This window comes from Protopterus annectens, chromosome 8.part0 (genome assembly GCF_019279795.1).
Source record: "Protopterus annectens isolate FY-2018-M chromosome 8.part0, PAN1.0, whole genome shotgun sequence".
NCBI lineage: Eukaryota > Metazoa > Chordata > Ceratodontiformes > Protopteridae > Protopterus > Protopterus annectens.
Genome location: NC_056741.1, coordinates 350,786,823 through 350,812,607, shown reverse-complemented (window position 1 = coordinate 350,812,607; position 25,785 = coordinate 350,786,823). Strand labels below are relative to the sequence as shown.

Here is a 25,785-nt window from a genome sequence, read left to right as displayed (position 1 = left end):
ATTCTATCCCTTACTACCACCCTATCTCACGCAGCAACATTCTGTGTCAGAAAGCTAATGCTGAATTGCAGTTCATCCCTTATGTGTGGATTTCAGGGGAAAATTAAGATGTCTGTGTACTAAGACTGCACTTCCTCAATTACTGGAGAAGGCACTGGTCTACAAAGCTAAAAAACAGAACATGACAAGATGGATGGATAAACTGTAGTTCAGAGCAAAAGTATAAAAAAATTATTGTTGTTAGAAAAAGGTAAAAATTCCACTTTCTCCACTAAATAAAAAATACATCATTTTAAGATACACACTAAAGGCCCCAGAAAGTTCATATAAGTGAATTAATTTTAGTAACAAAGTTTTTAAACCCTGAAGAAAAGAAAAAACAGCAGACCTACCATAACGGTCTTGGTCGTCTTTGCTGTACATTTTGTATTTTTGAGTTTAGTATCAAAATACAAATTTCAGAATTGTGTACTACTTATCATTAATTTGAATGACTAACCCATGATGGACATGGTGCTTCATGGTCATTCTCCACCTCTATTAGGTCTTACAATACAACCAAGAAAAAAGGGGGTATAACCTGCTAAAATTTAACATGTATTAACCTTTAAAATTCATTTGACACACACACATCTAAATATAGACACACATATTTACAGTTCAGTTAATTTTCTTATTGTCTACGGGAAGCTTAGCAGTTAGTAACTCACCTTTGGTTTAAAAGGATCGTTCTTCTCCATGTCATCCAACATGGAGGAGAGATTATCAATTTCCATTTCAATACTTGACAACTTCCCACGGGGACTGGGGCCATGATAATCCTGAGGCAGAACAACATAAGATATAATAGTAAAGAGGAAAGGAATGCAAGAGACAAAAGAACAAGATGGAAGAGAATGGAAAATGATGTTAATGCACAGCCAACATTCCAAAATGACACAGATTCCCAATGACAATAAGCAATCAGAACCCTGTAGTCCCACACCAAAAAGCTCCACATATCAGATTCAGTCAGTGCCACCACCAATTCACATACGCAATAAAGGAACCCAACAACTGAAACAATGCATTGTATGACTCTTGTACAAAAATATTTCTCTTAATTTAAAATTTACTTTTTAATCCTTTGCTCAAAAGTTTAAATGATGTTTATTTATCAGAAAGGGTCATAAATGCTTAAGTGGTTGGGACACTTCCAGTGCTATCAATTCATTTCTCCGCTCATATGACCTGCATTCATCGCCATGCTCACTGTCTGAGCAACATTGTCTTTATAGCCCTGGGTCCACTGGCTCATCTGACCACAGTAAATCAGCTGTGCAAAATATGTCCTCAATGGCCTCTAAACTTGCTATATTTGAGAACAGGTCACCCCAAATAATACTACATAACAGGATAAAAAGGCAAACGATACAAACACTGTCATGTCTTTTCATATCCCAGCCTCAGACTACAAAACTCCCAGCAGCACTGTAGGGTGACACTTACACAGTTCAGCTGGAGATGTAGTTCAGATGGTGGAATAATAGGAGTTTTATTTGAATTCTTGGGAGTTTTAGGGTTAAGAGCTGCTAAAAAGCTTCATCCAGTAGACATGCTTTTGATTTTACACTTTACTTGCTTACTCTACAACTCTGAGCAAGTCACTTAACCAGAATGCATCAGGTGTACCCTTAAAGACAGGGAATTGCACCAGTTAAGAAAAATATAATAATGCATTTGTACACATCTATAATTATCATGATCAGTCATCACAGCACCCTGTTTGTGCATGTGGGCATGTGTATACATTTGCAAACATGCTGAGCTAGTGCCAAAAAAAAAAAACAATAAATACTCACATTCAAAACCATGGTCTCCAAAGCTGTTTAAATAAACCGGCAACATAGTACAGCATCTGCCTCACAGCTCCAAGGTCCAGGATTTAGTCCTGAGCTATTTTCATAGCTTTTGTGAAGGCCATATGTTTTCCCTATATGCATGGGTTTTCTCTAAGCATTTTATCTTCTTCCTTTTTCCTGAAAACATGCTGACCAAGTGACTACTCTAAACTTTTGATATGGATTGCATTGACCATTGCCTTTGTGATCTGGGTTGTTGCCGAAAAGGATAAGATGGACCAATTCACTTAGCAGAGGGTGAAATATGTCTCAATTTATTTGTTGGCTGTCAGACTTGAATAGCTGACATTCAAAGTAACCAAAATGATTAAATGAACACAAATCTGATATTCCCACCAAGGGTTAAAATACCTTGCAACCAACTTACTTTTTGAGGATACTGTTTTGGCAAATGAAAATGCATCCACTTCCCAGCCCAGTTCAAACAGCAGCAGGCTTCTGAAAGTTAGGGCCAGTTAGGGCATCACCAACTCAAGCAGGTCAAGACTTCAGCCTGTTACTTGGATAAGAGTCATGTGGGGTGGTGTCAATGACCTTTGGTAAGTCAGCCAAAACCAGGGCCCCTTTTTCAACTACACCCTGTTACATTACAGCAAGCAAGGCAAAATCCATACAGAACAGAGCGCAGTTGAGACATATTTTATAAAGTTTCTTATTGTGAAAATTAGCCATGGGTCGAAAAAACATATACAACAGATTATACGACATTACAATCTGATGAAAAATAGGGCAACAGAAAAAAAAAAACTAGATTTGCATTAGTGCTATCATTGGCATTTACATATAAACAGACTGCAGTAATGTACAAAAAAACACATCTTAAGCTGAAACAATGAAGAACTGTCTTAAGATGTAAAGTTCTACATCTTAAGCAACCAAAAAGGGCAACTTTAGTGCAACATCTTAAGGAAAATTCAAGTAAAGTCATAATGAATAAGCATGCATCACAGTTAGTAAATGAGCTGGTAAAATGCACTTCGGGGGAGGGTAGTAGTTATGTGATACGATGTTACACCATAATGCACCAAGAGCTAGCAAAACCTTGCACTGAATGGGAGTAGGTATACCGTATTCAGGTGTAGCACTGCTCCAGTACAGGTGAATAAACCTAGAATGTGATGATTTACTTAGTGCCAACTACAAGCAGCCAGAAAAGCACTAATTATCAAAGGTAAACCATATTTGAGAGGAATGCCCACCCTGTAAAAACGCATTTTTTTTTCTTTTTAAAGGTTTTTGAATTATGCTTATTGAGAAATAAAGCACAACTCATTACATGGTGACCTGATCAGCGAAAAATATCTGAACGCAATCTCCATGCCTGATAAGGCAGTCTGTAGAAAGTGTAGCTCAAGCCAGTCATGTTTCTGAATGCAAGTTAATATTTCCAGAGATCTTTCCAATCATTTAAATAATCTCCAAGGTGTGATAAATTTGAAAATTATAGTAATTTGACTTTGTATTATGCACCTATCCCAGCTTGTGCTAGAAAAATAGATCTGTACCCTGTTTTGTGGTGTCCTCTTTCTACACCAGGGAAAACCATTACTAAAAAACTGAAAAAAGTTAATCACGCCTTTGGTTTTCATAATGTATTAAAGTACTTAAATAATACAAGACAACAGATTCATTCAGTTTTAATAAGGACAAAACCAGAAGTGGTCAATTATAAATTATGGCCTAAAGACTTATTACTGCCAAATATTATACATGAGATGAACAATTGGAAATTATAAATACACCGCTATGCAGTGTACACAGTAATGGTGTCCAATTATGAATTAGTTTAAAATGGTAATGAAGCTGAAACTTCTAAACAAAAAGATTTTAGTTACCTGGCACTAGATATGCAAATATTCACCGAATGTGCAATACTGTTGTAATAATGATCTATTGCAAAATTGTTCTCAAACTATAAATACAGAAAAAAAAATGAAGAAATTACATTTTTGTGTGGTGTTACTTATAGACAGCTTGTGTTAAATGCTGAGTTCACAGTGAAGATTAGCAAGTAATAATCAGTTCTGGGCATTAACATTTTTAACAGTTATTTAGATGTGCAAAGAAATAATGGGAGGAAATACATATGACTCACAAATATGCAACAAAATCTAGAAGATTTAGGATTTTTGCCTGGAAGTGTTTTCATAGATACTTTTATATCCCAAGCAGACTCCAAAGAAGGTTTCCTCAAGTAGAGGGCAAATGTTGAAGGTGTGATGGGGAAGAAAGAGGTATTGTAACTGGGAACATATGTTTTGGGAGTGTAATGAGTTGGCAGATTTAAAATTCTCCACAGATATTCTAGGAAATAACTTTTTTGAGCTGATATATGGGATCTAAATTGCCTAGAATGGTTAAGTTAAGGACGTATAAAGCTTAATTCTGGTGGCTGCCAAAAATACTAGAAAATGCAAATCAAAATCTAAACTGAGGATACCTGAAGTAGTGAATACTGTAACACATATAAAAGAGCAGGAAGAGGACTCTTTAGAAAAGAGTGGAAGCAAATTACATAGAAAATGGTAATTGTGGAAACAGAAAGTACAGTTGTGTACCTACCATAAATGTAGATGTTAGAGTGTATTCACTGTTGCAGTCATTACTCTTGGGTTATCCTGCTGGCAGGCTACCCTCAGTCAGCCAGAATTCCAAAGTCTAGGTCCTGCGTCGGTTGCTGTCGCCTCTTCCCTGACGTCAGTGCGCCAGGGGTATAAAAGATGCAGCCAACGCCATTTTCTTCAGTTTTTCTTACCTCAGATGTCCGGTGCCCCCAAATTGGTACGCTGAAAAATATGCCAATAAAAATGCAGAAAAATCACATTTTCTTTATCTACAAGCAAATACACCACATAGGTTGTATAGGATAGAGAAGTGCAGATAAGTCCCAGCAAAGAGAAGGGGGGTGGTGGGTGGGTAACCTGGGCTGCAACAGTGAATACACTCGAACATCTACATTTATGGTAGGTACACAACTGTACTATGTTCATCGTGTTTCATTGTTGCAGTCATTACTCTTGGGTTGAATCCTAAAGCTGAGGCTGGGTGGCTGGGCTAAATAGGATTAGGAGAGGCTATGAGGCCCTGCAGAACTGCAATGGCAAAGCCTGCTCTGGACTTAAAGAGGTAAGTGGTAGTACTTTGTGAAGGTGTGCACTGAACTTCAAGTTGCAGCCTCTAAGATATCTTTGGTCGGTACTCCTCTGAGGAAGGCTGCTGAAGTGGCTGCTGCTCTGGTGGAATGAGGCCCAATGCCCTTAGGCACTGATTTGCAATGTTGAGAATGGCAGAAATGGATGCAATGGCCTATCCATTTAGAAATAGTCTGTTTTAAGATAGCTTTTCCTTGTGATCCTGCAGCATATGACACTAAAAGTTGCTCAGTCTTTCTGAAAGCTTTAGTTATGTCCAAGTAGAAGCGTAACTGCCTGTGTATGTCCAAAGAATGCAGAATTTTCTCACCCTTGTTCTGTGGATTTGGATAAAAGGTAGGCAAGTTTGCTTGAGAGCCACACTGGATACCACCTTAGGCATAAATGTAGGATTTGTCCTCAGACACCCTGTCTGGATGAAAAATGATAAAAGGTTCCCCAGCCAGGAGTGCTTGTAACTCTGAGACTCGCCTTGCTGAGGTTATTGCTAGGAGTAGAGCTGTTTTCCAGGATAAGAATTTTATATCTGCTGTTGAAGCTGGCTCGAAAGGAGGCAGTGTGAGTTTTTCCAAAACATAATTGAGGTCCCAGGCCGGACTTGGATTTTCTCCTTGGAGGCCTAATGTTTTTGGCCCCTCTGAGGTACTGCCTTATTAAAGGATGAGAAAAGATAGGTGGTTCCGTATTGCAATGGGCTGAAATGGCAGAGGCATGAATCTTAATTGATGAGAAAGAAAGGCCTTTGTTCAGCATCTCAGTTAGGTATTGTAAAATCTGAGGTATATTTGGTACACACGTGTCAATGCCTTGTTCCTGGCTCCAAGCACAGAATCTCTTCCATTTTTCTGCATAAGATTTTCTGGTACTGGGTCTCCTGGCCTCCAAGATAACATCCATAACAGCTTTTGAAAGAGGTGTGTTCTGAAAGGTTACATTATCCGCCATGCTGCCAGATTGGCTGTGCAGGATCTGATTGTTTTGTTGGGTCAGCAAGTGAGAAGTTTGAGGCAATATCCATGCTGGACCTTGAGACAAGCTCTTTAGGACTGGGTACCAGTGCTGGCGTGGCCAGTCTGGTGCAATCAGTATCATTTTTGGCTTCTCTTGTCTGACCTTTAGGAGTACCCTGGGGAGGAAAGGCATATACTGTTAAGGTTTTTCCAGCTGAAGGATAGGGCGCCCACTTTCCATGCTTGCTTGTGATAAATCCTTGTGCAAAATCTCTGCAATTGGTAGTTGTGAGGGGAGGCAAATAGATCTATGTCTGGGCATCCCCATTTCCTTATTATCATGCTGAAGACTTGTGGATCCAGTTTCCATTTGTGAGGATCCATGAGGTTTCTGCTTAGTTCATCTGCCAGAGTATTTGTTTTTCCTGGCAGGAATTGTGCTTGCAGGTGAATTTGAAAAGCCAATGCTGTGTTCCATAAGATCATTGCTTGTCTGCAGAGGGGGTAGGAATGTGTACACCTCCCTGCTTGTTTATGTACCATATGACCGTAGCATTGTCTGTCTTTATCAGTAGCTGTCCTGGATGAAGCAGGTCCTTGAAAGCTGTCAGGGTATTTTGAACAGCTAGAATCTCTTTTTGATTGATGTGAAGATGCATCTGGTTTGCAAGCCATGTGCCCTGAATACATTTTCCTGCCATATGGGCCCCTCAGGCATAATCTGATGCATCCATTGTTAGTGTCTGTCTGGCTGTGGGTAAACTGAATGGCAGACTCTTGTTGTGGTGACAGGCTTCTGCCACCATCAAAACTCCTGTTGTAGGCAGGGAAAGACTGTAATTACTGTCTCCAGGCTGTGGCAATGCTGAGTCCAAACACTTTTTAGATACCATTGTAGTTTCCTCATATGCAGTCTGGCATATGGAATTAGTAGAATGCAGGATGCCATGAAACCCAGGGCCTGCAGGATTTTACTTGCAGAAAAGTGGGTTTTTGTTACCAATTTCTTGAAGTAAGAAGTCAGTTGCTTTTGTTTGTCTGGCGTGAGATAAGCCATCTGGGCAGTTGTATTTAAGCTTGCACCCAGGAATATTATCTCTTGAGAGGGCACTAGTTTTGATTTCTTTTCGTTAACTGTGTACTCTAGGCCAGTTAGTAATCTTTTTACGAACACCAGATGCTTTAAAAGAATGTCTTTGGTCTCTGCTTAAATTAGGCAGTCATTCAAGTAGGGATATATTTGAATTCCTCTTTGTCTGCAAAACGCAATTACTGGTGCCAGGCATTTTGTGAATAACCTGGGCGCAGTAGATAAGCCAAAGGGCAGTGCAGAGAATTGGTAGTGCATTGAGCCAGCTATGAATCTGAGGTATCTTCTGCAAGATTGTCTGATTGGGACATGCAGGTATGCCTCTTTTAGGTCCAAAGTTATGAGCCAAGCCTTCTTGCCCAGCATGGGCAGTAGCTGCTGTAGAGTCAACATCTTGAATTTTGGAACTTCCAGAAACTTTAGTATAGATAGGTCCAATACTCCAGTATTGGTCTCCAGGTTCTGTCCTTTCTGGGTACTAGGAAAAGTGTGGAGTAAAATCCTTGCCCCTGCTCTTGTTGTGGTACTTGCTGAATGGCCCTCATGTCCATGAGGGCTGTAATTAGTTTTTGTGCCTCTGCTAATTGATTGTGTGGCAGGTCTGGCATACCTTTTGTCCTTGGTAGAGTGTTAAAATGGAACCTGTAGCCTTGGGACTCTATGTTCAGGACCCATTTGTCTTGGGTAACCATTTGCCAATTTGATGAAAAAAGTGCTAGTTTTCCCCCTAAGGGGGCTGTCAAAAGAAAGGTGCTTGGATCTGGCAGAGGAAAGTCATTGGGACTGTTTCCTGTAAGGCTGTGATTTGTCTTCTCCACTTTTGGAGGTAGGAGCACCCCATTGTTTAGGCCTGTATGAGCCTTGGGGCTGAGATCTGCCTCTAGGACGCCTGTATCTGCCTCTTTGTGGTCTGTCTGACACTGGAAAGGACACATTTTTAGAAGGCCAGTTTCTGCTAAACTTTGGTGGCTGTATCTGTAAGAAATCCTTGACTGTCTGCATGGATTTTGCTTTATCGATCATTTTTCAACATCTCTTCTGCTTTAGTACCAAACAAAGTATCATGCTGTAATGGAGCACCTAATAATTTTGCTTTAACATGATCAGGCAGATTCTGTTCCTTTAACCAAGCATGCCTTCTAATAACAGAACCTGTAACAGCGGCCCTGCAAGAGGCCTCCAAAGAATCATAACCACATTGCAAAGTATGCTTTCCCACTTGTTCAGGTGCATGCAATAAATCCTGCAATTCCTTGTTCTCTGTCAGTATTTGTCAACAATTTCTGTTTAAGCAGTGACATCAAATATTGCTGATATTTAAGCATATGAAACTGACAATTTAAAGCCCTTACAGCCAAGGTAGCAAGTGTAGACTTTTTTCTCCCATCTGTCTAGAGCCCTAGAATCCCTATCAGAAGGGACAGGGTTTTTTGCAGTGGAAGCTTTAACCCCTTTGGGACCTTGAGATATAGTTTCTGGGTCAGCAGCGGGGTTCTTATATAGGAATTTATGAGAATCCGGAACCCTGTAGTATCTGTCTGGCTTAGCAGGTGCAGGGGGTACAGTCAGGGAACAGGCTGGACTCTGAAAATACATCATCTACAATGTCTGAAACAGGTGGAATAGCAAAGGGTCTATGCTGAGGAAGTAGCAGAAAGTCTCTGAGCCTTTTCTTAGATTCAGAATAATCTTGGCTCTTCTCCCAGTGGAAATGCTCCCTCATGGTATGCACGGTTTCCCCAAAAGAATAATCCTCAAGAGGAGAGGCTGAAGGAATGGATTCCTCAGCATCAGAATCCTGGTAGGGAAGCATGGAGTAATCCTGTTCAGAAGAGGAATCAGGGGAAATAGAAACCTGATCAGAAGAATCATACTCTGTCTCTTGCCTAATCCTCTTATCAGGAGGGAGATGGGAGCCCCTGATCAAAGTAATTAGGTCTTCGGCCATTTTGAGCATCTGTTTTTTAGGCATGGAAGTCCGAGTAGGAGAATGCTGTACTTGTTTCTTTGTCTTTAGAGCTGCTTTAGTCTTTGTCTTTGAAGCTGAGGATGGCTTAAAATAGAGTTGTGTAGGTATGAAGACACCCTCAGAAGCCGATGCCTGCTCAGCGGCTCCGGACCCATCTGCGGGAATCATTTCCGAGTGTCCAATACCTTGAGTATCCAGAGGCCCAGTTGGCTCCACGTGGGAGTCGGAAGTGGCCTGTGGCTCTGAGGTAGTGGGCGCCAGGGGCTGCGAAAGCACCTCACTGAGAACCGGCAAACCGGCAACTGACCTAGCAGAGGCCTCGTCGGTTTTGGACCTCGGATGCCTATCCTTTTCCTTGTCCTTGTGTTTTTTGTAATCTCCAGTTGTCGGCTGGTCCGACGGCATTATATAATTAAATCTTCGGCCAAAGTAATGAAATGTAAAATCAAAATGACGCTTAATAGTACGTTGGTTAAATCTAGCACAAAACCGACAGCTAGCAACGTTGTGATCAGGGCCTAGGCAAGGAATACAGTAAGAGTGAAAATCCTTATGAGGTATTTGCTTCCCACAAGAAATACAATTGTTAACTTTTTCTGACATCGGTCTGGAGCAAGAAAAAAAAGTTTCCCCAATGGGGTTCTTAGCTTTAATGAAGACTTCGGTTCTGAAATTCGGATTTGAAAATCTCAGGAGTCGACCGACTGGCACTTGCAAACTGCTTTTGCTTCAGGAACCGCGCGGCAAGAAAGACGGAAGAAAATGGTGTCAGCTGCATCTTTTATACCCCTGGTACACGGAAGTCAGGGAAGAGGCGACAGCAACCAACGCCGGACCTAGACTTTGGAATTCTGGCCGACTGAGGGTAGCCTGCCATCAGGATAACCCAAGAGTAATGACTGCAACAGTGAAACACAATGAACATCATGCAGGAGAATGTTTTGGAGAAGGAATGAAGTTTAAGTGAAGGCAAGAACTGCATAATTTATGACACTGTGGTTCACTTATGTTATATATTATCTTCTTCTTCTTTTGGCTGCTCCCATCAGGGGTCGCCACAGCAGATCAACTGTTTCCATTTCTTCCTGTCCTCTGCATCTTGCTCTGTCACACCAACCACCTGCATGTCCTCTCTCACCACATCCATAAACTTTATCTTAGGCCTTCCTCTTTTCCTGTTACCTGGCAGCTTCATCCTTAGGATCTTTTTCCCAATATACTCTCCGTCCCTCCTCAGCACATATCCAAACCAATGTAATCTTGCCTCTCTGGCTTTGTCTCCAAACCTTCCAACCTGGGCTGACCCTCTAATATACGTATTCCTAATCCTGTCCATCCTCGTCACACCCAGTGCAAATCTTAACATCTTCAACTCTGCCACGTCAAGCTCTGACTCCTGCCTTTTTGTCAATGCCACTGTCTCCAACCCATATAACATAGCTGGTCTCACTACCCTCTTGTAGACCTTCCCTTTCACTCTTACTGGTACTCGTCTGTCACAAATTACTCCTGACACTCTTCTCCACCCACACCATCCTGCCTGTACTCTCTTCTTCACCTCTCGTCCACACTCACCATTAATCTGAACTGTTGATCCCAAGTATTTAAACTCATCCACCTTCACCACCTCTAATCCCTGCATCCTCACCATTCCTCTATCCTCCCTCTCATTCACACACATATATTCTGTCTTTGTCCTGCTGACCTTCATTCCTCTACTCTCTACAGCATATCTCCACCTCTCCAGGGTCTCCTCCACCTGTTCCCTACTCTCACTACAGATCACAATGTCATCTGCAAACATCATAGTTTACGGGGACTCCTGTCTGATCTCATCTGTCAACCTGTCCATCACCATTACAAATAAGAAAGGGCTCAGAGCTGATCCTTGATGTAATCCCACCTCCACCTTAAACGCATCCGTCACTCCCACCGCAGACCTCACCATTGTCACACTACCCTTGTACATATCCTGTACCACTCTTACATACTTCTATGACACTCCCGACTTCCTCATACAATACCACAATTCCTCCCTAGGCACTCTGTCATATGCCTTCTCTAAATCCACAAAGAGATGATGCAACTCCTTCCGACCTTCTCTGTTCTTCTCCAGCAACACTCTCAAAGCAAACATCACATCTGTAGTGCTCTTTCCTGGCATGAAACCATACCGCTGATCACTAATCATCACCTCCCTTCTTAACCTAGCTTCCACTACTCTTTCCCATAACTTCATGCTGTGACTGATCAATTTAATCCCTCTGTAGTTACTACAGCTCTGCACATCACCCTTATTCTTAAAAGTCGGTACCAAAACACTTTTTCTCCATTCCTCAGGCATCCTCTCACTTTCCAAAATTTCATTAAACAATCTAGTTAAAAACTCCACTGCCATTTCACCTGAACACCCTCCATGCTTCCACAGGTATATCATCTGGACAACAGCCTTTCCATTCTTCATCCTCTTCATAGCTATCCTTACTTCCTCCTTGCTAATCCACTGCACTTCATGATTCACTATCTGCACATCATCCAACCTTCTCTCCCTCTCATTCTCTTCATTCATCAGCCCCTCAAAGTACTGTTTCCCTCTGCTCAACACACTCTCCTCGCTTGTGAGTATGTTTCCCTCATTATCCTTTATCACCCTTACCTGCTGCACATCTTTACTAGCTCGGTCCCTCTGTCTAGCCAATCGGTACAGGTCCTTTTCTCCCTCCTTAGTGTCCAACCTTTTATACAACTCGTCATATGCCTTAGCCACCTCTCTCTTTGTCATGCACCTCATCTCCTTATACTCTTGTCTTTCATCTCTCTGACAATCCCACTTCTTCGCCAACCTCTTTCTCTGTATACTCTCCTGTACTTCTTCATTCCACCACCAGGTCTCCTTGTCCTCCTTCCTCTTTCCAGATGTCACACCAAGCACCTTTCTAGCCATCTCTCTTACTAGCTCTGCTGTAGTTACCCAGCTATTTGGTAACTCTTCACTGCCACCCAGTGCCTGTCTTAACTCTTCCCTGAACATCACCTCACAATTACCATTTTTCAAATTTCCACCATTTGATCCTTGGTGCTGCCCTCACACTTATCCTCCTCTTCTTGATCACCAAGGTCATCCTACAAACCACCATCCTATGCTGCCTAACTACACTTTCCCCTGCCACCACTTTACAGTCTCCAATCTCCTTCAGACTGGCCTTCTACACAAGATATAATCCACCTGTGTGCATCTTCCTCCACTCTGGTATGTCACCCTATGCTCCTTCCTCTTGTTAAAATACGTATTCAATTTATGTTATATATGATATGTTTGTAAATGTGAACCTGTTAATATGGCTTGACTACTTTTACATAAAATGTAAGTTTGCCTATGTCACAAGTGATAATTCAGTAAAGGTGTTAAAAAAAAACCTTTGAATAGTTACTAACCTTTCTTACTGATACTCTCATCTAAGTCCTCTAGAAGCAAGGCCATCTTAGGCTGTACAAGCATGAGGCTTATAATGTGTTCTGTATGAGGGAGTGAACATTAGTTGCTGGTCCAATATAAAGTACAGTTTTGTACCTACCATAAATGTAGATGTTCGAAGATCCACATTGCTGCAGTCCTTACACTTGGGTATAGCGCTGTCCTCGGTCGGCCCGAATACCAAAGTATATGGTTGACGTCGGTCATGGCGCATTAAACTGACGCCAGGACGTCAGGGTATAAATGCGCATGACCGACGTCATATCCTCAGTCTTTTCTTGCCCCAGATGTCAGAAGACCCTAAAACAGGGTAAAATCAAAAAATCACCAAACACTAAACACCCCCACACCCAAACTATGTACAACTTCTAACAATTATCTAATAAAGTACTAACCTAACCACACAACCACCCCCAAACACAGAGGGGAAGGAGGGAGGGTAAATTGGACTGCAGCAATGTGGATCTTCGAACATCTACATTTATGGTAGGTACAAAACTGTACTATGTTCTTCATCTCACATTGCTGCAGTCCTTACACTTGGGTAGATTCCCAAAGCAGAGGTAAGGGAGGATGGCAAATCAAAGAGAAGCAGGAGCTGTCAAAATGCCCTGTAAAATAGCAGTGGCAAACCCAGCCCTAGATTTAGAGTAGAGAGGAAGGTGGTAGTGCTTAGAGAAAGTATGTACTGAACTCCAAGTAGCTGCCTCCAAAATGTCCTTAGTTGCCACTCCCCTTAGAAAAGCTGTAGAAGTGGCAGTAGCCCTAGTGGAATGAGGTCTAATCCCTGTTGGGATCTGCTTGCCATGATGTGTATAACAAAATGCAATGCAAGACCCAATCCATTTAGAAAGAGTTTGTTTTGACACAGGCTTGCCCTGAGAACCTAAAGCAAAAGAAACAAACAACTGTTGAGACTGCCTGAAACCCTTAGTCCTATCTAAGTAGTAGCGTAACTGCCTGTGCACATCCAAAGTATGCAAAATCTTTTCCCCCTTGTTTTGGGGGTCTGCATAAAAGGTAGGTAAATGAATAGTTTGGTTTAAAGACACACTTGAAACCACCTTAGGCATAAAGGAAGGGTTAGTACGTAAAGATACCCTATCCTTATGGAAAATCAAGAAAGGCTCAACAGCCATAAGGGCCTGCAATTCAGAAACCCTTCTTGCAGAGGTAATGGCCAACAAAAAAGCAGTCTTCCATGACAAATATTTTAACTCAGCCGTAGCTGCAGGCTCAAAAGGTGGCAGAGTGAGCTTTTCCAACACATAACTGAGGTCCCAAGCAGGAGTAGGAGCTCTTCGTGGAGGTCTTATGTTCTTTGCCCCTCTGAGAAATTGCTTGAACAAAGAATGAGAAAACAAAGGTGGATCACATTCATAGTGAGCTGAAATTGCTGCAGCATGAATCTTAATGGAAGAGAAGGACAAACCCTTGTCCAATAACTCAGTAAGATATTGAAGAGCCACACTTAAATTAGGCTCAGAAACATCTAAATCCTTTGCTGCACTCCAAAACAAAAATCTCTTCCACTTGTCTGCATACACTTTCCTTGTACTAGGTCTCCTAGCTTCCATAATCACCTTCAAAACTTGTTGAGGAAGTTGAGCTCTGCTATGAGCTAAAACAGGATATGCCATGCTGTGAGATGAAGAGAGTGAAGCTTGACATTGAGTAGATGACCGTCCTTTTGAGACAACAGGTGTGGAATCAAAGGCAGGGGCCACGGTGGTTTCCTTATCAGATTTCTCAGTAGTGGGTACCAATGCTGTCGGGGCCAATCTGGAGCTATCAGGATCATTCTTGGTTTGTCCTGTCTTACCTTTAGCAGTACCTTTAGAAGTAGAGGAAGAGGTGGAAAGGCATATACATGAAGATTTTTCCAACTGAAAGAAAGAGCATCCATTTTCCAAGCTGCCTGGTGTATCCTTTTTGTGCAAAACTTTGGCAGCTGGTGGTTTAGAGGAGAAGCGAACAGATCTATGTCTGGTGTTCCCCATGACACTGTTAATTGCTGAAATACCTGAGGATCCAGTTTCCACTCGTGGGGATCCATGATTTGTCTGCTTAACACATCTGCTAAGGAGTTCTGTACTCCCGGCAGAAACCTTGCCTGAAGATCCAGTTGTAAACTGAGAGCAGTGTCCCACAAAATCATTGCTTGTCTGCATAGAGGGTAAGAATGTGTACCCCCTTGCTTGTTGATGTACCACATGACGGTTGTGTTGTCTGTTAGAATCAACACCTGTCCTGGAAGAAGTAATTCCTTGAAAGCTGTTAATGCAAACTGGACTGCTAACATCTCCTTCAGGTTGATATGTAGATGTTGTAGTCTGGCAGGCCACTTGTCCTGTATCCATTTTCCATTGAGATGAGCTCCCCAAGCTTTGTCCGAGGCATCTGTTGTTAGAATCTGACTCGCCTCTGGCCGGGTCACAGAAAGTCCCTTGTTTAGGTGACATTGCTGAGCCCACCACAAGAATTCCTTTTGGATGCAAGGTATTATTGGAATGACAGTGTCCAGATCCTGGCAGTGCTGTGTCCATAGATTCTTGAGATACCATTGTAGCTTCCTCATATGCAGTTTGGCATTGGGAAGCACCAGAATACAAGATGCCATGAACCCTAAGGCTTGAAGGACTGTCCTTGCAGTCAGCCCGGACTGGTGTGATAGTTGCTGGAAGTAAAGGGAAAGATTCTTTTGTTTGTCCGGGGTCAAAAATGCCATCTGGGTTGCTGTATTCAGTCTCACACCCAGAAAGCACATGTCCTGAGAGGGTACTAGACTGGACTTTGTTTCGTTCACAGAATACCCCAGGCATCTTAGCACTGCTATCACATATTTTAAATGCTGTAGAAGCTCGTCCTTGCCTTGAGCCAGAATCAGGCAATCGTCCAAATAAGGATAGATCTGTATTCCTCTCAATCTTAAGAAAGCTATCACTGGAGCCAGAACCTTTGTGAATACTCTGGGTGCAGTAGATAAGCCAAAGGGCAAAGCAGAGAATTGATAGTGTGAATTTCCAGCTCGAAAACGCAGATACTTCCTGCAGCCTAGAGTGATAGGAACATGAAGGTAAGCCTCTTTGAGATCCAAAGTTACCATCCAGTGATCTTTGCCCAGGAGAGGTAAAAGCTGTTGCAATGTCAGCATCTTGAACTTGGGAATGTCCAGAAAGGTGTTGAGGATAGACAAATCCAGAATTGGTCTCCACGTGTTCCCCTTTTTTGGTACTAGAAATAGGCGAGAATAAAATCCTAGGCCCCTTTCTGCCATAGGCACCGGTTGTATGGCCCCTATCTGTATTAATAGAGAAATTTGTCTGTAAGCTTCTAATCTGTGCTGAGGAGGAATGTCTGGCATGCCCTTGAAAGGTGGTAAGGTATGGAAATAAAATCTGTAACCGTGGTGAATGATATCCAATACCCATCTGTCTTGGGTAATTAAACTCCAGTTTTCTTTGAAAAGTGTCAGTCTTCCTCCCAAAGGTGCTGTCAGACGGGAAGGGTCTGGCAGTTGAAAAGGTAGGTCATTGGGTCTGTCTACGAAAGGGCTGACCCCTGCCCTCACCTGAAGACTGTGCAGGTGAGCCCCCTGTCCTGGATCTAAAAGAACCCTGAGCTCTTCCCCTAGCACGCCTAGACCTACCCCTAGACTGGGAATCATAAGAAGGATATGTCCACGCCTTGCTTGGCCAATTTCTACTAAACTTTGGAGGTTGAACCTGTAAAAAATCTTTAACAGTGTGCATAGATTTAGCTTTGTCTTCCATTTTCTTTAAAACTTCTTCAACAGGCGAACCAAACAAAACATCAGATTGTAAAGGGGCATCCAAGATCCTTGACTTAACATGCTCTGCTAAATTCTGATCCCTTAGCCAGGCGTGCCTGCGTAGGACAGTACCAGTGGCAGCCACCCTGGAAGAGGCCTGTACAGCATCAAAACCACATTGTAAGGAATGCTTACCCACCTGTTCAGACACATGCACCAGATCTTGTAACTCCTTACATTCAATACCTTCTGCCAGAGCATCTATCTTAGACTTTAACTGTGAAAGAAGATAGATCTGATATCTCAGCATGTGGAATTGACAATTCAAAGCCCTCATGGCTAAAGTTGAAGAAGTATAAACTTTCTTACCCCATCTGTCTAAAGCCCTTGCCTCTTTATCCGGAGGAACCGGATTTTTAACAACAGAAGCCTTAACCCCTTTAGGTCCCTGAGTAACAGTCTCTGGATCTGCCCTAGGGCTTTTAAAAAGATACTTGTGAGCTTCAGGCACCCTATAGTATCTGTCCGGCTTAACAGGAGCGGGAGGTAAAGAATCAGGGTTAAGAGAAGCCTCTGCAAAAACATCTTCCACCACAGAAAGAACAGGAGGTATAGCTAAAGGCCTATGCTGGGGTAAAAACAAAAATTCCCTAAGTCTTTTCCTGGAATCAGAGAAATCCTGACCATCCCATTTAAAATGCTCCCTCATGGAATGGAGAGTCTCTGAGAATGAAAAATCCTCAGGAGGAGAAGCAGTAGGAGTGGTGTCATCCACATCAGAATCAGAATATGAGAAAACTCCTGTAAATCTTCAGCCGAAGACTCCGAAGCATCAGAATCCTGTTCAAAATTCCCAAATTCAGGATCCACCCTAGGCCTTTTGTCAGGAGGAGGCATGGAACCCCTAATCATAGTAAGTAAATCTTCAGCCATCTTAAGCATATGTCTCTTGGGCACAGGGCCTGAAGTACTAGGCCTGCCCTTGGAAGAAGCCTTTGTAACAGTAGGGGAAGGCCTAACCACCTTAGGAATAGAGGGAAAGACAGCTACCTGAGAAGCCCCTTCAGCCTGGCCTACCTCCTGCGAAGACACATCCTGTAACAATAAGGTCTCTCCCTGGGACTCCAAGGAAACTTCTGTTTGTGCCTCTGGCTCAACCGAGCCCTCTAAAGAACCGACGGCCGGGACGGACGGTTCTTCTAACCTAGGCCTAGGTGCTTTGTCCTTGCGTTTCTTCAAAGTAGCGGGCGTCGGAGCATCCGACGGCATTTTGTAATTGCACCGCTTCCCGAAGACTAACCTGGCACAGTCTAATCTCCTCTTTATAGTACGTTTGTTAAATCTAGCACAAGAGGAACACCCAACAACGTCGTGCTCAGGCCCTAAACAAGGTATACACAAGTTATGGTAATCCCTATGTGGTATCTGTTTCCCACAAGAAATACAGTTATTTACTTTTTCTGACATCCGGTAAAATACTGAGGCAAGAAAAAACCAAAATATTCCCCAACGGGGTACTTAGCCAACTTGGATTCGGTCTGAAACTCCGGTATCGGAAAATCTCAGGACGCCAACCTGCACTCGCAAATTTGCTTCTGCATCGGACCACGCGGCAAAAAAGACTGGGGATATGACGTCGGTCATGCGCATTTATACCCTGACGTCCTGGCATCAGTTTAATGCGCCATGACCGACGTCAACCATATACTTTGGTATTCGGGCCGACCGAGGACAGCGCTATACCCAAGTGTAAGGACTGCAGCAATGTGAGATGAAGAACATCTCCAGGATATCTCCGTTTGACCACCGACAATGGCGTTCCATGAATGTCAGTGGTGGTAAGGACTGGATTAGTTTCCAGTTTGCGTTGAGAGCCAAATAACATTGATGGGAGTGAACCAGTTCAAATGTTTCTAAAGTCACTCTGTAGCCTTTCTCAAAATGGTTTGAGATAATTACGTAAAACAAGAATAATGATATCATCGACATATGTAGTACAGTTTGAATTTGCATGTCAAGTGGTAAATTATTTATAAATATGGAGAAAAGTAGAGTACGGCCACTGTGGGACTCCAGATGGGAAGGTGGTATCTTCTCGGGAAATATAGCCATGCTCTATAGTAAAAGCTGCTTTACATACGAGTCTGGAACCACTGGAGTGGTGGATCGCTGAAGCTATTTAAGGCTTTGACCAGGAGCTTATGATTAACGGATTCAAAAGTCCATTCTAGGTCTAGCAATAAGGCACCAATAAGTTTGTCTTCTTGCCACATAGATGTGATTTGTCGCTATGCATATGGCTGTTTTGTGTATTATATCTACATCTAAATATACATGCTGCTTGACAGGAAGGTTATATTTGACAACTTATTCCATTAGCTGTTTTTTCCAAGATCTTTTCATGGGAGGATAGTATAAGAATAGGCCTGGTCTGAAGCACTGGCAGGAATTTTAGTTTTGGAGGCTGACGCAATGGATACAGGCTTCTAACTAGAAAGAATGGTTAAGATTTTAGAAGTGGCTTACAGCTTTGCTTATATATCATAAAGCCACACTACTGAGCATTTTACTGACCTGTGAATGCCAATATTTCTGAGACTCCTGTACTTGCATTGTACTACTTCACTTACAGCAAAAGTGAAGCTGCACAATTAGACAGTACAAGCTATTATTTACAGTGCCAGGATTTGTAATGTGTGATTTTGGACATTTATTTTATTTTACATTTGTTAACCGGTGGTGTCGGACTGGGCCAGAGGCCCTTTTTCAGGAGAGGCCCACAGAGAAAGGCTCCACACAGAAAGGCAATTATAGATACATTTACGTGTTTAAACAGCATCACAACACACACATATTTACAATAGACATATTTTTACAGTGGTATGAAGACAGCACAATACAGAGGAATAAAAAAAAAAAACATTCATTAATAATAAGAATGATACATTTCATGGTATCCAGTTGTGGTTTGAAGCACAATATGATACATACATAGTACATTAAATTATTTGGCATTAGTATGAAAACAGCCTAATAGAGGAAAATAAACTTTCATTAATAATATAAATCATTACATGTGGAAATAGGTTTTTTATAAATAAATAATTGTTTGATATTATTATTGTGATTGTTATTGCTGGTAGGTTCAAGGCCATTTGTGAAGCTTTTTTTTTCAGCTTTTTTTTTCAGAACAGCTCGAGGTTTCCTAGAGAGAACATGAGTTTATTTCTTATAAAAGTGTCATTAGCAGTGTTAGCTTTGATTCATAATTTGTTTTCTTCCTGATGATGAATTCTTTTCAGTGTCAGCTGGATCACATTTTTCACTATTTCCAAGCTCTCTCTCTTTTCCTCTACAGTTGTCTAATTTCTGTTGTGATTAGCGGATATGTTTATTCAATTTCAAAACACCTTAGAGTCAAAAGAAAATGAACAATTTTGTATTAGGTAATGGAATATCACAGATAGTACCAACAGTATATAGGGTAATAGGTTCACAGGTTTGTACTAGGCTAACGGCCCTGCAGCCTTTACAAGCCCATAGGATTACCCTGGCATTGTATTACCCGACCTTAGTTCCTAGTAGAGCCACTGGAGTGATCCCAGGGGTTAATTTTCTATTTCCCATCCACTCATCAAGATTTCTCTTGAAGAGGGCCAGTGAGGTGCTCTGCTTGACATGTATGGGAAGTCTATTCCATAGCATGAGCCGTCTCTGGGTTATGAACCTGTCCCTCCAGCATGTTCTGCTGATTGTGGTAATGAGGTTGAGGTCTCTGGAGTGTGTGGTCTGGAGGGATTGGGATTTCTTTAGATGCAGCATTTCTAACAGAGCTGGGTCAGACATGGCTTTGCAAGTCAAGCAGAGATCGCCACTAAGTAGGCGATATGAGACAGAATAGTTGGAGTTTTTTGAGTCTGTCCATATAGGACAAGTGTTTAAGGCCTAGGATCCTGTTTGTGAGGTACTTTTGCAGCCTCTCCAGTTGTTGCAGGTGTCTAGTGAGGTACATGCTAAATGGGGCACTGTACTCTATGACTGGCCTAATGAGGGAAGAAAAGACTGAGACAATGACCTCTTTCTTCCTGGATGCAAAACCCTTCGTAATGAGATGTGCCACATGGAAGGAGTTTATGACCACAGTGGCAATGTAGTGGTCAAAAGAGAGGTTGCTGTCAACCTGTGTCCCCAGATGTCTTATAATGCCTTCTGTGTTCAGTGGACTACCATCAATGTGGTAATTCAAAGCAACTGGGTTTTTCCCAAAGGGGGTGATGACATTTTTTGGCATTGAGCTTAAGGCCATTGTTCTGACACCAGTCGTTGGTGTCATTGAGGCCTCCCTGTAGGATGTCAAACATCACTTGGGGAGTTAATAATAGCTCCCAACTTGCAATAGTCTGCGAACTTTGTCAGCTAGAGTCCCTTAGTGTTCACCTGGATAGAGAAGTAGATACCAAACAGGAGAGGACCCAGAACCAAACCCTGTGGGACTCCACCCGTGACTGGTTGGCAGTCTGACTTGGAGTCAGCTACTTTCACACTGTGGGGGTTCTGTGAGCCAGTTTGCAACCCACCTAGTGATATAGGGATTGATGCCTAGCTTAGGGAGTTTTTCTATGATTCCTGAGTGGGGAATGGTATCACAAACCTTGGCCAGATTAAGGTAGGCTGTATGAACCACCTTGCCTTCATCCACAGCTCTGGTGACTGACTCAAAGAAGTTGACCAAGTTGAGCAGGCATGACCAACCCTTCACAAAACCAAACTGCGTAGGATCCAGAGTTTGGAGATTCCCTATATCCTTGTTTATTAGGGTCCACAGCATTGCATATCAGACTTGTCAGGCTAATGGGGTGATAGTTCCCAGGGTCTGTAGTCTCTCCTCCTTTATGGAGAGGGATAACTGTAGCAGTGCACCATTTGATAGGGACAAAGCCTGAGGTGAGGCTGTGATTGAACAGGGCACACACGTGAGGTGCCAGGTCACTCTGTAGTTCATGTAGAACACAGCCAGGGATATTGTCAGGTCCACAGAAGCTGTATTCTTGGCCTTGAACAGTGCTATTTTAACCTGTACACCAGTAATACTGGGTGCCTGGCAATCTACTGGTATTGTGATTGGTCCTTTGGGAGGGGATAGAGGGGTGTTAGCACTGAATCTGTCAGCCAATATATTGACAACATCTGTTGGCTCGATATAGGAGATACCACTGTGCAGCAGCTCAGAGCAAATCTGGGTATTGCTCTGGAGATTCTTTACATAACTATAGAAGCCCTTGTAGTTGTCTTTACTATCTGCTGCAATTCTGTTTTCACAACTAGCTTTAGAGGATTTGATGAGGGATCTCAACCTTTTATTGAGGCTGATAAGGGAGTTTTTCCAGTCTTGGGACTTCACCTTATTCCACATTAGTTTCCTCCTTCTGTTGTAGAGTTTGTTTATAGCAGAGAACCACCAGATTGGCTTCCTTTGTTTTTTTGAGGAGAGTGTCTTAGTTCTATTGGGTATGGCGAGAGCCATGCATTTGTGTATTTGTTCGTACAGTGCATTGGTGTATGATTCGATGGTCATGCAACTATTCTCCATTTGCATGGGTGCCATGAAGTTAGCCACCTCTGTTCTTAGGAGCCCAAAGTTAGCTTTGGAGAAGTTTTTCATGATGGTTACCTTTGTGGGGAGGGGGGGTTTCCAAGGTTATTAGTTTGTGGTCAGATCTAACCAGGGAGGAGTTGACTATTGGTGTTGAGCAGTGGTTGCCCATGTTAGTAATGACCAGGTCAAGGATGTTGCTACCTCTTGTAGGGGTAGGAATGAGCTGGTCCAGAGCATTGGAATTAATGATTTCCAGAAAGCATTGGGCAAGTGTATTGGTACAGGAGTAGTTTTCCCAGTTAATGGAGGAGTAGTTGAAGTCGCCCAGTATGTGAGTGTTAGGCTGGACCATAACATTCTCCTGGGTGCTTAGGAATGTGGAGTGTGAGTCTTGGGACATGGGTGGGGACCTATAGCAGGCTACAACCTGAATTGCTGTCTTACCCAGTGTTAGCTGCACCTGAAGTATCTCAGATGTGTTATGTTGGGCTACCAGTCTGGAGGGGTGCGCATCCTTTATGAATATGGAACCACCACCACCTTTTGAGCTTCGGTCCAAGTTCTGGGGCCGAAAGGTGTGGAATGAGTTATAGCCTGGTAGTGCAGGGGTGCTTTCTGCTGCCTTGAACCAGGTCTCTGTTACAGCACAAATGTCGATGTTCTCCATTTTAAGGAGTGCTTCGAGCGAGTGCATTTTGAGATTTAAACTTCTAGCGTTGAGCAGCATGACTCTCAGACTGTAATTGTTTGTAGCAGTTATGGTGGTAATTTGGTCTTTGGAACACCACCTAAAAAAGGCACTATAGGGGTGGCAAGAGCCTTGGCTAGTATCCGGAAGCCCAGGAGTGACAGATGCAGGCCATCTCTGGCAAAGTATCGAGGTCTGTCAGTCATGTCATCCCAGGCAGACAGATACAAGATCCCCTTAGAATGACACCAGAACCTTAGCCAATTGTTGAAATCAATCATTTTCTGCTTGTACTGTGGTATCATTCTGGGTGATAGTAGGATGCTGCTCAGGGCTCCTCCATGTCACTCTTCATGTACGTCTCAGGTCATTCACACCCACATGCACAATGACAGAGTCATATTTGTAGCTGTTGTTGAGGGACCAGACTGCGCATGTTACGTGGTGGAACCTGGCATCTGACAGGCAGCTGACTGTTACTTTCTCCTTATTCAGCCTAGTGAGTGGGACATCAGTGTGCCTCACTATCGAGTCACCTATGCCTAGTGTGTTGGGCATGCTGTTTTGCCTTAGGGGCTTTGGTTGAATGGCACACTGTTTAGCAGAGTTATGTGTCTCGTCATTAGTGGTGTGCTGTGGTGGTCAGGTGCATTTCTGCCTTGGAGGTCTCTGCTGTTTGTGTAGATTTTCATTGAGAGCCTCCACGAAGGCTCTCATGGGACTGTCGTCATCATATCTTTCTGTCCTGTTTATCAGATTACTCTCAACAGAGATGATCCTAAGTCCTGCTATCAACAAAACACTTTTATGCAGACAGGTTTTTTGAATAACTAAACAAGGTATAGGTAAGTTAGGAGCGTCAGAGAATAACATTCTGCTCTTGGAGAATCAACAGCATACCAAGAGATTTTCACTAGATGGCAGTATAGAGCTGAAACTGTACAAAGTGAGAGCCTGATTTTGCTTTAGGAAGTTGTCACAAAAGATTCTGCTTTACAGCACCAAGCACTCTAACTGCAATGCACTTCATAGAGTATACTGAAATGCATATCTGACTTTCTAAAGTGCAACCACCTTTCCCAAGTAGAAGTCTTCCGGGACAACAAACTGGTTTGAATGCAACAAACTGCCTAAATCCTGTGGACATGCTAGACGCACAGCACAGAAATTGTTTAATTAATGTAGAACTACCTGGTCTACGGAAAAAAATGGATGTTCTCATATGAAAAGCTGGCAATTTAAGTCTGACTAGCAGTTCAGAAGACAGTGACAGGACTAAGGTCCGAGAACTGAGAGACTGGAAACTGATGTCTCTTTTTAGGTAGAAGAATTGGGTAAAGTGGGACATAAAAGAAAAGAGCTGTGAAGCAGTGTAAACTAGACATGATGTACACCCAGAGGATATCATCATATGGAAAATGCAGTCAAACTATCATTCACTTACATTCACGTGGGGACATTAAGGTTACAGTAAAAAGAAATAAAAATCCCAGTGGGTGCCTTGAATGACACTACATTTGGACTTCCCTTTCATTTCTTCTACTCAATGATGAGTCAGAACAATGTTTCCATCCTTAAACTACTTCCTCTGAGGGTATCTCAGGGCCCAGGAGAGGCTAAGCTGGTCCAGCAAACTAAAGGAGAGGAGAGAAAGTGATCTAGGATGAAAAACAAAACTTAAAAAAATAAATAAATAAACGTATACAGGACTACTTCTCACGTCAAAGTGATTTAATCATATGGCGAAATGTCTAACAATGTAGTAATAGGTTTTTAACTGTCCCAAGTGTCTGATCATGAAACTTGTTTCATACGTATGGCTGTCATCGAAAAGTACAGTTTTGTACCTACCATAAATGTAGATGTTCGAAGATCCACATTGCTGCAGTCCTAACACTTGGGTAGTCCGCTGTCCCAGTCGGCCCGAATACCAAAGTATAAGGCTGACGTCGGTCAAGGCGCATTAGTCTGACGTCAGGACGTCAGGGTACAAATGCGCATGACCGACGTCATATCCTCAGTCTTTTCTTGCCCCAGATGTCAGAAGACCCTAAAAAGATAAGGCCAAACCAAAAACAACAACAACACACCAAACACCCCTGTACCCAATATATGTACAATATATACAAGGTTAGAATGGTACAATCCCACTCACACAACCACCCCTAAACACAGAGGGGAAGGAGGGAGGGTAAATTGGACTGCAGCAATGTGGATCTTCGAACATCTACATTTATGGTAGGTACAAAACTGTACTATGTTCTTCATCTCACATTGCTGCAGTCCTAACACTTGGGTAGAATCCCAAAGCAGAGGTAAGGGAGGATGGCAAATCACAAAGAAGCAGGAGCTGCCAACATGCCCTGTAAAATAGCAGTGGCAAAACCAGCCCTAGATTTAGAGTAGAGAGGAAGGTGGTAATGCTTAGAGAAAGTATGCACTGAACTCCAAGTAGCTGCCTCCAAAATATCCTTAGTTGCCACCCCCCTTAGAAATGCTGTGGAAGTGGCAGTAGCCCTAGTGGAATGAGGCCTAATCCCAGCTGGAACCTCCTTGCCATGATGGGAGTAACAGAAAGTAATGCAAAACCCAATCCACTTAGAAATAGTTTGTTTTGACACAGGTTTGCCCTGAGAACCTAGAGCAAAAGAAACAAACAACTGCTGAGACTGCCTAAAATCCTTAGTCCTGCTTAAATAATAACGCAACTGCCTGTGTACATCTAAAGTGTGCAAAATCTTTTCCCCCCTATTCTGGGGATTTGCATAAAAAGTAGGCAAATGAATAGTTTGGTTTAAAGCCACACTAGAAACCACTTTAGGCATAAAGGAAGGATTAGTACGTAAAGATACCCTATCCTTATGAAAAATCAAGAAAGGCTCCACCGCCATAAGGGCCTGCAATTCAGACACCCTTCTTGCAGAGGTAATGGCTAACAAAAAAGCAGTCTTCCATGACAAATATTTCAATTCAGCCGTAGCTGCAGGCTCAAAAGGTTGTAGAGTGAGTTTCTCCAACACAAAATTGAGGTCCCAAGCAGGAGTAGGAGCTCTACGTGGGGGTCTTATATTCTTTGCCCCTCTAAGAAATTGCTTGAACAAAGGATGAGAAAACAATGGAGGGTCACAATCATAGTGAGCTGAAATTGCTGCAGCATGAATCTTAATGGAAGAAACTCAGTAAGATATTGAA

At 42.6% G+C, this 25,785-nt stretch overlaps 1 protein-coding gene across 4 annotated transcripts in view; it reads right to left on the bottom strand.

Annotated features, from left to right (window-relative positions):
* Positions 1–25,785, bottom strand: part of ZYX (zyxin) — a 1,199,731-nt gene that overhangs the window by 180,634 nt on the left and 993,312 nt on the right. For 3 of the 4 annotated variants that reach the window (XM_044079859.1, XM_044079858.1, XM_044079860.1), the window contains one exon: positions 711–821. The exons of the other annotated variant lie outside the window; for it this stretch is intronic. In XM_044079859.1, coding sequence (XP_043935794.1) covers positions 711–821 — 111 coding nt within the window. The remainder of the gene's footprint in view (positions 1–710; positions 822–25,785) is intronic. 4 annotated transcript variants of the gene reach the window in all.